The sequence below is a fragment of the Parasteatoda tepidariorum genome, chromosome 9 (genome assembly GCF_043381705.1).
Source record: "Parasteatoda tepidariorum isolate YZ-2023 chromosome 9, CAS_Ptep_4.0, whole genome shotgun sequence".
NCBI lineage: Eukaryota > Metazoa > Arthropoda > Arachnida > Araneae > Theridiidae > Parasteatoda > Parasteatoda tepidariorum.
Window position 1 is genome coordinate 18,052,725 of NC_092212.1, and position 12,594 is coordinate 18,065,318.

The 12,594-nt window shown below is 32.1% G+C and overlaps 1 protein-coding gene across 1 annotated transcript in view; it reads right to left on the reverse strand.

Annotated features, from left to right (window-relative positions):
* Positions 1–12,594, reverse strand: part of LOC107456586 (calcium-activated chloride channel regulator 2) — a 31,085-nt gene that overhangs the window by 10,355 nt on the left and 8,136 nt on the right. The window contains exons 5-9 of the mRNA XM_043040540.2: positions 10,749–10,885; positions 7,191–7,305; positions 4,313–4,552; positions 2,759–3,049; positions 713–940 (exon numbers count right to left, since the gene is read on the reverse strand). Coding sequence (XP_042896474.1) covers positions 713–940; positions 2,759–3,049; positions 4,313–4,552; positions 7,191–7,305; positions 10,749–10,885 — 1,011 coding nt within the window. The remainder of the gene's footprint in view (positions 1–712; positions 941–2,758; positions 3,050–4,312; positions 4,553–7,190; positions 7,306–10,748; positions 10,886–12,594) is intronic.

Sequence of the window (12,594 nt, forward strand, 5' to 3'; positions counted from 1 at the left end):
CATATATTCAAGTTTTTTAGTGCATATTTGCATGCATATTTTGTCCGTTTTTTAGTGCATATAATCCGCTGTCTAGTCATAAATGACTCATTAAATTTCGATATCATTTTTGTTTTGGCTCGTTCAAGTAATAACTCACATCTCCTGATATGTGCATGTTTTTGAATTCATTTTAGACAAGAATTCTAAAAATAAGCATTGAGGGTGATCATTATAGATTGCCTTGTACAATTGTAAGTTTAGCATATAATTCATGGAAAATATTCATAAACTCTTGTATTCCATTGCAAGTTAAGACTTAAGGACTTAAGGACGTAGTTAAGACTTAAGGACGTATAGGACTTAAGTAATCATCCGCAACTGCAGATAGTTCCGTTCTATTTAGCTATCAAATTATAAGTATACATTATGTATAAGTATACATAAGTATACATTTGCTTCAAAACAATATTAAAAGCATTTAAAAGTTAAACTCGTTGGACAGAAATTTAATTCGTGCTATATTTTTATAAGCAAATTAAGGCCATGTACGTCGTTTCAAAAGTTGGCCATGTTGATATTCGTTCGCGCTTGGAACCTAACATCCATTAAGATGCACTTTTTTTTAGACATTTAGATGCAAACAGGCTCTCGCCATTGGGATAATGCTTTTTTCTTAACTTGCAATAGAGTATAGTGAATAGTATGAAGAAAGAGTTTAGAAAAAACATACTTTTGGATTTGAGATGTTGAATATCCATGCAGGAAGAAGCTCTTGTTTCTGTGGGTATATTCTTTCGTTTTCTGGATCTTTGAGAAAAGTAGCGTCATACCTCAATGGATCGGAATCGAACAAAGGTCCAGTTAATGACACAATTAGAGACTTCGACATGCTGGCGTCGACTGAAATGGGGAAATGTAACATTTCTTCGTCTAGTGTATTAAGATAATCTTGAGTTATCTGCAAATAGTAATAATGTTATTTTTATTGAATAAGCATAACTATTTTTAAAAATCTGTTGGAGGTGTCGAAGTAACCGACAAAAATCGTCGAAACACTTTGACTTATCATGAATACAAAAAAGATTCGGATATTTTAGGTAGTCACCAGCATAAAATTAATGAAAGTCATAATGATTCTCTGTAAATTCTGAAGTTGTCCATTATTTAACGGTATTTACCGCTACCATATATTTATTACCCTTTATGAACATTATTATTAGTAATATTTATGATTTTGATTATTAATTAAAACAAAAGGCTTAAAACTGAAAGTGGTAAAACTTAATCATATTTTATAGTTGTGTAATATATTTACGTTACATTCTATAATTTACATATTTAGTTGTTGTTTTACAATGATTACACGAAAAATAGTAACCGTTGTAAAAATTATTTAAAATCAAATTTATTAAAACAGGAATTGAGTTTTGAATGCACAAAACTGGCTACAAAATTAATCGTAAAAATTAAATTTTTAGAAAAATCACGAAGAATTGGCAGGTATGGTAAATGATTAATGAACGTAGTGTGGGAATCTCGGTCCTGATTGGTTGTTGAAAGGCATCATTTGTTTACGTTTGCAACTGTTCTTTCCATTCTCTTTCGAGTAAGCCAAGCTCGTCAAGTATCAATATTCTTAAGGGACACATTCTAAATTCTTTCACAAAAATTCTTTCTCAAAGATTTTAATTCTTTCAATGTATATTTACACAGAGACTTAACAAAAAGATAGGCACGAGGCCATGTGGAACATAAGCAAGCTAATTATGCATCGAAGTTGCCAGGTACACAAATCAAAAATATATCACAGTTACAATAAAACACATAAACAAATAATAAATCTAAGTTAAATAAAAGAATTATATTTCAATTAATTTGATGTGCGAGATGGCTCTGTATTCAATTATATCGTTAATTAACATTCTAACTTATGTCGAGAAACTAAGTTCAACTTTAATCCGCCATTTTTTTTTATAAAGATTAGTTGGCGCTTACGTCAAAGGTCACATGCATAGGTCACATGTCTGGAAGTGCAAGTACCTAATTGGGTATACTATAGCCTACGTCACAGATCGTGTTATTCCTACTAAATTTAACTAGTAAACAGCATTTTCTGCGAACCTGATTTCTAGCAACAAGTAAAAGCATCAAACGAAGTGTCTTGTTATAAGTCGCTACTCGCCAGGTTGGAATTGTATTAGTCTGGTTCCTTTGGAAATAATTTATATTGTTGTTTTACCGAAGTTTATGAATTTAGTAAGCATATTTAAAACTCAGTTTATTAATTAAACTAAAAGGTAAATGTAGTAAGTAAAATTGTAAAATTCCTAGTAAGTGGAAGTAGTTATGCTTTTTTCATATTATACCCAATTGTAGTTAATGCAAAATATTCATATTTCCCTTTCATTAAAGCTTAACGAAATCAATCTATAGATTTATTCACCCATAAATATTTAGAATATGTTAAAAAAATAATTTTTGGTTAAAGTGTAGAATCGGGGGCCCCTTTGACATTGATGACATGCCTATGCATATCCATATGAAAATAAGCCAAGATCCAATCACATATCGGTAAATTGTGGTAACCCGGTGCTGACATCATTCAAAGCAGAGACAGGAAGGAAAGAGTATCATGGTAAACAGAAACTGAGTTTCAACAAAATTTTACAATTGAAATTTACCAATTTCCAACCAATTTTTATAATAAAAGTATTTAACAACTTGGAAACTAAGAATTAAACTACACCTCAAACTTAGAGATTGCAACATATCTTACTTGAGCATCTTTTGTTGACGACAGGACAGCATTTGAGAAACTGCTGTACAGATTTCCGAGAAGGTCATTTCCCAAGAAAACGAAATTATTTCCAGTTTCCTTACATAATGAATACCAAGTTGAATGCTTGTCTGTAGCAGTTGGGAGGACATTTGAAAACATGAAGACATGAAGACGAGTTTCAGAATCCTTCAAGTCTGTAACGAGACTCTGATACATTGTGGCATCCACATTCAGCTTTGTTGTAATCAGAATAATGTGAGGAGAGTAATTGCTGTTGTTCCTTAAATGCTGCAAAACAATTTATTATAAATTTATTATCTTTATTATACGAAGAGTTTCCATTTGTTTTTACGTTTGTTTCAAAGGAAATTATTTTAAAGTAGAAATTTTAGAGAAAATGGGATAGTACTTACAAACTATTAAAAGGTCGATTCCTTTCTTAAAAGAAGAGAATAAAGTTATAACAGTTTTCTAAAACGTCCAGATATCAAGTTTTAAAAAAGTCGTATTAATTAAAATGTGATTTTTTGAGATGTATTCGGACTATTTCGTTCAAATTTTATAATGCGCTATTTAAAATTGAATACTTTAAAATTATGTAAAAATTTGTATGTCCAAGAATTCAAGTAATTTTCGATTATTATTACATGAAAAAATATTGAAATTAATCTTTACCTGAAATTTTGTTTGGATAAATTAATTTTATAATTGTGTGCAAAATTTTTTTTCGATTAGCTTAAAAAGTTTTCGAGATATAGCGAATTAAAGTAAAATCAAGACCATATTTTTTTAATAGATGCCACCCTCCGTCAGTAATCCGGTTCCGCAGAGGACTGATCGTTAAGAAACGGTTCCCAGCAGATCACCGAAGTCAGGCATCACTGACTGCCGTCAGTGTGCTGGTGGGTGACCACTTGGATCAGTCTGCGTAGGGACCGAGGGTGTGCGGTATTGGTCCTCGTTAAACTGTTCTACCGTAAAGTACTCGACTTCGCGTGCAGGTCGTCGGGCTACCGAAGCAGAGGTACTATCCCCTCTGCAGAGGATCAAAATTGTGATGGCATGTCTTCGGATCATCCTCAGGGATGCTTCTCAGACTGTCGCCAATAGCCCATTGTGCAGTTCTAGTGCGACGTAAAGGAACTACAACTACAACCGTCAGTAATCCGAACGCATCGAAAAAAAGGTATGCTTATTTAGAGAAAGAGCGTTTTTGTGTCTGATTTCGTCACGTAAACAATCGTATTAGTCCTGGCGATGTTTGGGAAGACGATAAAGTTAAGAATCTTTAGTTGCAGATTTGGGTGAGATTTAGTGGGTCTTATTGCTCTTTTTTGACAAGAGTTAATACGCCATTTCAACGCTGGCGACATTTTTCAAAATCATGCCAAATGTGTGATGTATGCTAGGATTTTAGAAAGGTTAGACCCTTGAGCGATTAAGACTGCATCCTAATACTAAAATTCCGATTATTAGATTAAAAGTTATTCAAGCTATTCACTCTTTTATTTTGCGCACTGGACATACATTTTATAAAATAAGTGAACTTGCCTCAATTATGTCATTTAAAACACATTCAGGACAAGAGTTTTCAGATCTAGAGGTTTCTTCAGGCAAAGGCTGACTTTCCAAATAAATAGTTCTCGATTCAATATCATCAATCAGTCTCTCAGATGTCACTAAAGTCATGTTTCCATCACCTCCAAATAAATATACACTCAGATAACTGCCTCCTGGTAAATCATTGTAGACAAACCGAGAGAATGCATTTTTAACTGCTGCAAACCTGCCCTTTAAATAATAAAACAAAAATTGTTTCAATGCTCACAAATTGAATAACTGATGATTTAAAAAACAAACAAATTAAGTTCTTAATAACTCTCTGTCTCGAAATAAAGGTATAATATCTGAACATTCTAGGTGGTCTGGAACTGTGTCAAAAAAAAGTTTTGCAGTTAACACAAAGATGGATAGTTGAAATTTAAATATAAATGTGATGTAATTGTCTAATTTTATTTAATTCACAAACATATAAAATTTAGATGTTTTTGCATACAGAACAGTATTATTTAAAGACTTGGCATAATATAAATAATGGTTGACCGTACTCAAATGTTTCTACAATATTATATTAAATTCTTGTCCACTAAGCTCTATGAATTAGTTGTTGACTAAGCAGATTCTAGTTTTTACATGATTCAAATTGGGAAAAAGTTTAAAAAGCATGTCTGGAAAAAATAACTCTCTAAAACGTTATTATTATTATTATTCAAGTAGCAAGACATCTAGAGCAACAAATGTTCAAAGTAATAATTGAAATAAATCTGGGGATTTCATTTTAATAGTCGAGAATCTGTTGGTCAAATTAATGAGAATAGGTTATCAATGTTAGGTCAGTGAGAAAATTGAAAAAAAGAATTACGAAGGATTTATAAGATATGCGGTTAAAAATAGAGTTGAAACCTTTCCCAATTATTTTTGTTGAGGTAAAACCAGCAGAATTTTGGACACGCAGAATTATTTCGAATGGCAACAACTACTCCCCCCCCCCATCAGAACGTGATCATTGCATTAAAAAACTTAAAATGGCAATGGAGCGATATATATTAGTATGGAAAACATTGGCACCAGGGAGAAATGAAGAAAAGGGTATCTTATAAAATTTATAAGAACACTGATGACAACGTGAAAAAGAGAAGGAAGGGCAATGATTTGTATGCTGCATCTTGCTCTCTTCATCTTGATCTTGCAACCGCTTGCCTGTTTGCGCTAAAAATACAGTTCAAACTGAAGTATTTTACTCCGATCATACGTTCTTAAAGAGAAAAATTAAATGTTGCCATTTGAAATTTTGTCTCCGTAACTGTGAAAGATAAATAATCATTTTTAAAACTATTTTTGATCCTGAACGAGTTTGCTCGTCTAACCACCAAACGCTCTGTAGAATTGAAATAGTGTTCTCGAATTTAACCATAGCCTTAATAGCATCTTTGTGATGCATTTCTCCAGTTTGTATTATCTGTTCTTCAACTTCGCAAGAACTTAAAAGCCGTCTTTTGAATGAGCACACAAGCTTGCATAAGTATACATAAAAATAATTTAATGAATACAATTATTTTCGTGTTTACCTTATGCAATTCTTTTTCTGCTCCTTCGAGGGCTATGCTGCCGTGCAATTGAAAAAACAACATAAGTGCTTCACGATTGATTCCGAGAAAAGTGGCTAGATAATTATTTCTCCTCTATTGCTAATGCTATGACCGCTAAAATAGAATTTCAAAAAAATGATAAAATAAAATTTATATTTGAAATTTTTTTTTTCTGCAATAGATTCAAAGACGCCAAATATATAAAAAATCACAATTTTGAATTTTTTGTAGCTTACGTTGATTTTTCAACTGCACTGCTGCTTGCTTGTCAAAGAGTGATATACTGAAGAAGTCGTTTTGTAATTATATTATGAATACATTATATAATCATTAGGTTTATCGAAAAATTCTGTTTATTCGAAAAGATACTTTATTTAGAAAATTTTACTAGTTTTCAAAGATGACTCAGTAAGATGCTCGTATTCATTATATATTATTTACCTCTAATACAGGCCTATACCATGTTGCAAATATAAAAAAACCCTTAGTAATCATTAATCTCTTGCAGTTCACGAAAAACAAGCTGGGATGTAATAATTTTCTTACCAGTTTTTGCTCTATTCCACCAAAAATTTAAGGTGTTTTTGAGGTTGTTTTGAGGCGTTAAGATTTCTTTGAAGTTGACTTCAGAAACAACCTTAAAAGATCAACCTTTTAAGGTCTATAACCAATATGGAGTTGTGATGTTCACACTTGAGGCTGTTGGAAATTAATTTAGAGGAACCAGCTTAGAAAGATTATTTTTTGAGGTGTACAGGCTATTTTTTCTACGCGTCAAGCGAATAAGTATTTTGGAGGTGGGAAAAATTTTACCCAATCTCAACTGAAAGTATCGCTGTTACATATCAGGGTGAGTTCAGGAGGTGCAAATGAGGTTGAAATTGAGATTTATTAATGAGGTTATATTTGGTGCAAAACATAACTTCATTTTCTATCTCAGGTATATTTTTTACATCTGTCAACCTCAATACAACCTCAAAAACACCTTATTTTTTTTGTAAGGGTTACTACACATGCTTTTCACCTTTCCACCTGATATTATATCTGCTGAATTCCAATTTTTTTTTTGCGCAACTGAAGTGGTAGTTATTGTTACAAAATATTCACTTGCTTTAAGCGTATTTGTTTTACATTCAAGGTAGTTATTGCTGGACTACAAAATGTAGCAAGTACGAGACAGACAGAAAAATCATACAAATTTAACCTATTTCTAAACATAAAATATTAAAACAGAGTATTCATTAAGTTCAATAAATATGAAAATCAAAGGAAAGATGAACCTGAATTCCCATTTGTGCAGAAATATCAATAGCTACAAAGACTGTCGCCTTTGTTGGCTCTTTAATGTAACGATACATTATTTCACGCCGATTTTGTCTTCTTGGCGCAGCATTTCTGAAAAGAAAAGTAATAGTTATTATTTACAAGTTTATTCATAATTGCCTGCTGTGTTTAAGAAGGATATGGTGTAATAATAATAACAATAATAAATTTAAAAAAATGTTATTTCAGAGCAGTAGTCAGAAAGAAAAAAAATTTTGAGCTCTTTATTACGATCACTGGTAACCCATTGGTCAAATGCTTTTTATTCTGGTTTGCCTCTTATAAACGCCACAACATTTCAAATCATGGGTTGCAAAAACTGTCTCAATTGATGTTTGTCGTCGGATTGGTTTTCAATTCCAGGCTATGTACGTGTTTCAGGACGTCACCTTCCTTCTTCAGCATTCATATTTATATTAAAATCACCGCCAAGACAGTAATTATAAGTTAATAATAAAAAGAATATGAAAATACTTTAAATTATTATTATGTAAATACATTAAGAATGACTGCTGGTGAGAAAAAAATAATTCCAAAAAAATTATCAAACAGCAGCGGTCGCCATGGCAACGTATGCAATGTCGACGTATACAATGCGCACTGTTTACTATTACTCTTGAACACAGTTGAAAAGTGTGATGACGTCGAAATAAAGTGCGCACGCCATAAAACCCAAAACAAGACCCATTTTGCCATTGGGTAAAAACTTGGACGGATGCAACAAGAACATGAAAAGTTTCATGCTCATATGAGGCAAAGTGACAGTCAAGAGGTACGTGACCTGCGAACCTGTTGATGGATAACTCTGCAAGCATGGTTGGGTACGCTGCTTCCCGCCAACCACCATTTTATTCTTTCTTTCGAAATCAAATTGTGTTAGCAGATACATAAGCAGATTCACTTAACATGGTTTCGCTTATTATGATTCACTTATTAACGTATTCCCAAAGAAAAATTAATAAGTAATTAATAAGTGCAGTGCAGTTTATCACTAGTGTAGAAATACAGAACAAACCAACAATAGAGACAGAGAAAACTTATATTCACCCTAACCCTTTTCCAATCTCAATATTGGTTAGGGAGAGAGAAGGGTGCTAACTCGTTTATAGAACCTCTGCTGTTGTGCCCCTAAATGCTGTTTTTTCCTCTATACACAAAGATCACAACAAACCTTCGGGGGCTAGTTTACGTTATGTCAATGGGAGCTAGACTTCTTTCCCAATGTATAATCTTTGGAGTATGAAACGCTGTAGTGGGACAAATTAGGAAACTTCTTTTCATGATTAGCCATGCGGAAAAATCATGTCGCTTTCAACTTTCGTCAAGTTTTTATTTAGGTTAATCAATTTTATAAGTTTTCAATGTAATTTTTGAACATCCTGTCTAAGGATATAGCAAAACTAAAGTAATGGGCCGATTATAAAATACTTCATATAGTTGTCAAACCCTTAACAATCGGTTAATTTTCAAGGAAAACGTTCATAAAAGTGCCCATTTTTCTGGCTTTTGTATTCGTATTACGTATTTGATTAGTGCTGACATCTAGTTTAAAATAAACTATCTATAATTGCCTTAAAAATATCCTGGTATTGCCATCTAGTGTGTAAAATGAGAAATAAAATGTTTTCAGGGCAAAAGAAATGAATTAGTTTTACTTTTATTGGCGCGTTACTACTGAACACTCCAACCCGGAAATATCACGGGAGAGAGAAATAGAGGATGAAACCTCACTCCGTCATTTTCAAGCAACTTTTTTTTGTTCTATTTGTTTCGTATCAGCTAAGTCTTGGAAAATCACTTTGTTTAAGACATTACATAGTTGCCTTAACCGTTTCTTGTGTGCTGTCATAAATCATCACGGTGCGATTTAGAAGCAAGGTTTTTACTTTAACTACTAAACAAGTCGTTTTTCATACCTTATCAACCTTATACTACCCCCTGTCAAAACTGAACTGTCAAAAAAGTAACTAAAAACAAGTTTTGGACTAACTTTCATCTACTAAATTTCTCATCTCGTTAGTGAGGCTCATTTAAAGACTACAACAATTGACAACAGTTCATTTAAAAGGATTTAACTATTCTGGGGCATTTATCATTAATTAACTTAACTCTTAACTTTTTGGTAGCAGGAAACCTAAAACTATTCATGAGTCAATCAGAAAGGAACGAAACTAATTTAGTAAATTCAATGATATATTACATCTTTATTAAGAGATATAGATTTTTTTTATTCCTACGAAGAAGAAGTAGATGAAAAAAATGGAAGTTGGAGCCTTCAAGTTAATCAAATAATGATCTAATAACGGTTAGTAATCTGATTTGATAGTCTGATCCGTCTCAGTACCATCAAACCGATTTCCTCATTTTTGAAATCTACAGGGAAGAATGTTGGTTCTACCAAATTCCTGGCCAAATTATTAGACGCACAATAATATTATATGTAAAATCTCAATGATCAGGTGATACTATACAGCCTTATTGTTTTTACACGACTGAAACCGGTTTGCACTTGTTTACGTTTGAGTATTAATTGGTTAAATTAGACATTATATAATATAAATTTGACGATTGGATAAATTAGACGATATATTACATAAATATAGAATATTTTATTTTATTTTATAACCGTCGTTGAACAGCCGACCCAATTTCATGGGTTTACGACTACTTACGTTCAACTCCGTAGCCTTGTAATTTTGAACCAATCCGGAAGACAAGGAAACTCCTGGATCAGTACCCCCAGAGGTATTGATTTGTTGTGGGAACATGGAGGACTTTGAGACTCGACAGATTTAACGTGCATCAGTCACCATTTACTACATGGGGAGTCTTCGGTCAGCGAGGATCGAACCCATGACCTCTTGGATATGGGCCCAGCGCCCTACCGATCAGGCTATCCCAGCCCAAATATAGAATATTTATTATATCAGGTAATATATCAGTGTATTATAATAATTAGGTCAAATTATTAGACTGTTTTAATGATTTAATAATTACATGTTTCGTACGAGTTTATATGTAATACTTTTATATTTAAACATGCATGAAATGGGTTTTTTATTCGGGAGATTTTTCAAATACTTCCCATTTGAATTTATTTTTAACGCATTGCATTACAATGTTAACCCCGATTGATACACGAACATAAACATGTGCAAACCGGTTTCAGTTGCATAATAATAATGTTGTATAGTATCACCTGATAATTAAGATTTTACATAGAATCTTATAGTGCGTCTAATAATTTGTCCAGGGTCTGTAGATCCCAAAAAGATGCAGTTGTAAAAAGCAGCACTTGGCAGAAGTCGAATTCTTGGCCATAGACGGAGCCACTGGTAAACAAGAACAAACGAAAGCTCTTGCCTTTATGGCCTACGACAACAACAACAAAACAAGAACATTAAAGCTCTGTTTTTATAAATTAAATGATTGTAGTTTTAATGAACTTCAGTTATTGGTAATTTTTAAAAAGTGACTAATTTTAGTCATGTTTAATAAAAAGGTTAAATAATTACTTTCCATGCTTGAAGTCTGAACTTCTTAGTATGGTAAAGTACGTCCCTTCTTCATTACATAGCAGGTTGTGTTTTGTAGGAGCTTCAGGATTGTGGATTTGGCCCAAACTAGTGTGTCCTTCACAGAAGTAGGTTCCCTGTCAGATTATATTAATAAAATAATTGTAGAATAAATATTTCGCTAGAAATAGATAGAATATGTGCCCTATATGTAGAAAAGCTGTCAAGTATCTCTAGAAATATATTAGATAAAAAGTCTAAAAATACACTTTTGGGTTAATTTAAAATAGGGGTTGATCTATTTTCTTTTTTTGGAATTGCAAACGTCTTTAAAATACCTTAAAACTACTTTAAGTAAGGAAGAGTTCAACTACGATCAAGAAACGGGAATAAATATTAAATCTGCTCCGACTGTGGGTTAAAGAGAGTGTGCGTGTGGAAGGGAGCTATGTAAACTAATTAAAATTTTAGATTTTAGTTGACTTTTACCAAAAATTATCGAAGTTGAACTGGTCATGATGCTTCACCTTCTTCTCAACTTCAACCCTTGTTCCATTTTTTAAATTCGTCGTTTTGTCTTAGTTAGTCTATTTTTCTCTCTCTTTCTAATGTTAAACTTGATGCTTCACCAAGCTTGATAACCGTTTAAATACATTTTTAAAATATGTCTCTTTGTCTTAGTTAGTCTCTTCTCCTTTCTCTTTCTAATGTTAAAGACTGTTAAATCTAATTTTTCATACTCAGCACTTACAATGGGGAAAATCAAATATTACTCTCAACCAAAATCTTTTAATTATGTAAAAATGCATATCATGTGCTCTATATCTTGCTCTGTAATGAAACAGTGTCTTTTAACACAATTAGTACCTAACTGCAAACATTTTTTATTTAATTTATATGCAAATCTGCTACCACTTTTTTCATAAATATCCTTTCTCCATTGGTGCGAAATAAGAATCCAGCAGGTTAAAGGTTTATTATTGCTCAAAAAACAGGGTGTCCACTACGGTGGAAAATTTTAGCAATATCTCTCAGAGGGTTTGCTTATTCGTCGTTTAATCATTAGAGAGTTTGCTTATTCATCGTTTAATCATTAGAGAGTTTGCTTATTCATCGTTTAATCATTAGACAGTTTGCTTACTCATCGTTTAATCATTACTAATCTTAAATTAGGTTTTATATCCGACAGTTGAATTCACTGTCCTGGAACTGAATCTAATTTTGTTATGAATTTCTTTTAGGTGTATAATCATAAGCAGAATATGAATGAAAAAAAGCCGAATTATGAATGAAAAAAGCCGAATTTCGCTGAATTATACTTTACAATATTATTTAAGAAAAGGTATAAAAAAGATAGCTTTCGTTGAATTGTAAGCTAAACGTTGAAAATGGCTATTAGGAAAACAAATTTCTTTAATTTCAATCTAGTTATTTTATTTTTGTTTCAAAAACATGATGGGATGTACTAATGCATGTCTTTTTAGGAGTTTATTCCATAAATTGTTATATGAAAAATTCTGCATTGTTTTCCCAAAAAAATTTCCTATCTTTTTTATACGTTTTTTTTTAAAAATAATATTGTAAAGGTAACTAAAATATTAAGTAAATAATGGATTATTGATTATATTGAACTCTGAACTGTTGAAACTCTCGGAACCTGTTTAATTCTTTTACGGAACTTTAGGCATAACCACCTAGAGTAGAAGGCCGAGGCATACCATCTGTTGCTTTAGGCCACCGCTAAATACCATTTGTGTTAAAGTTGCATGTTTTTTTTTTTAATTTTTTTTTATTATCTTAAGTGTGAGATTTTCGAAAGAGCAGATAAGTGTATATATATATATTA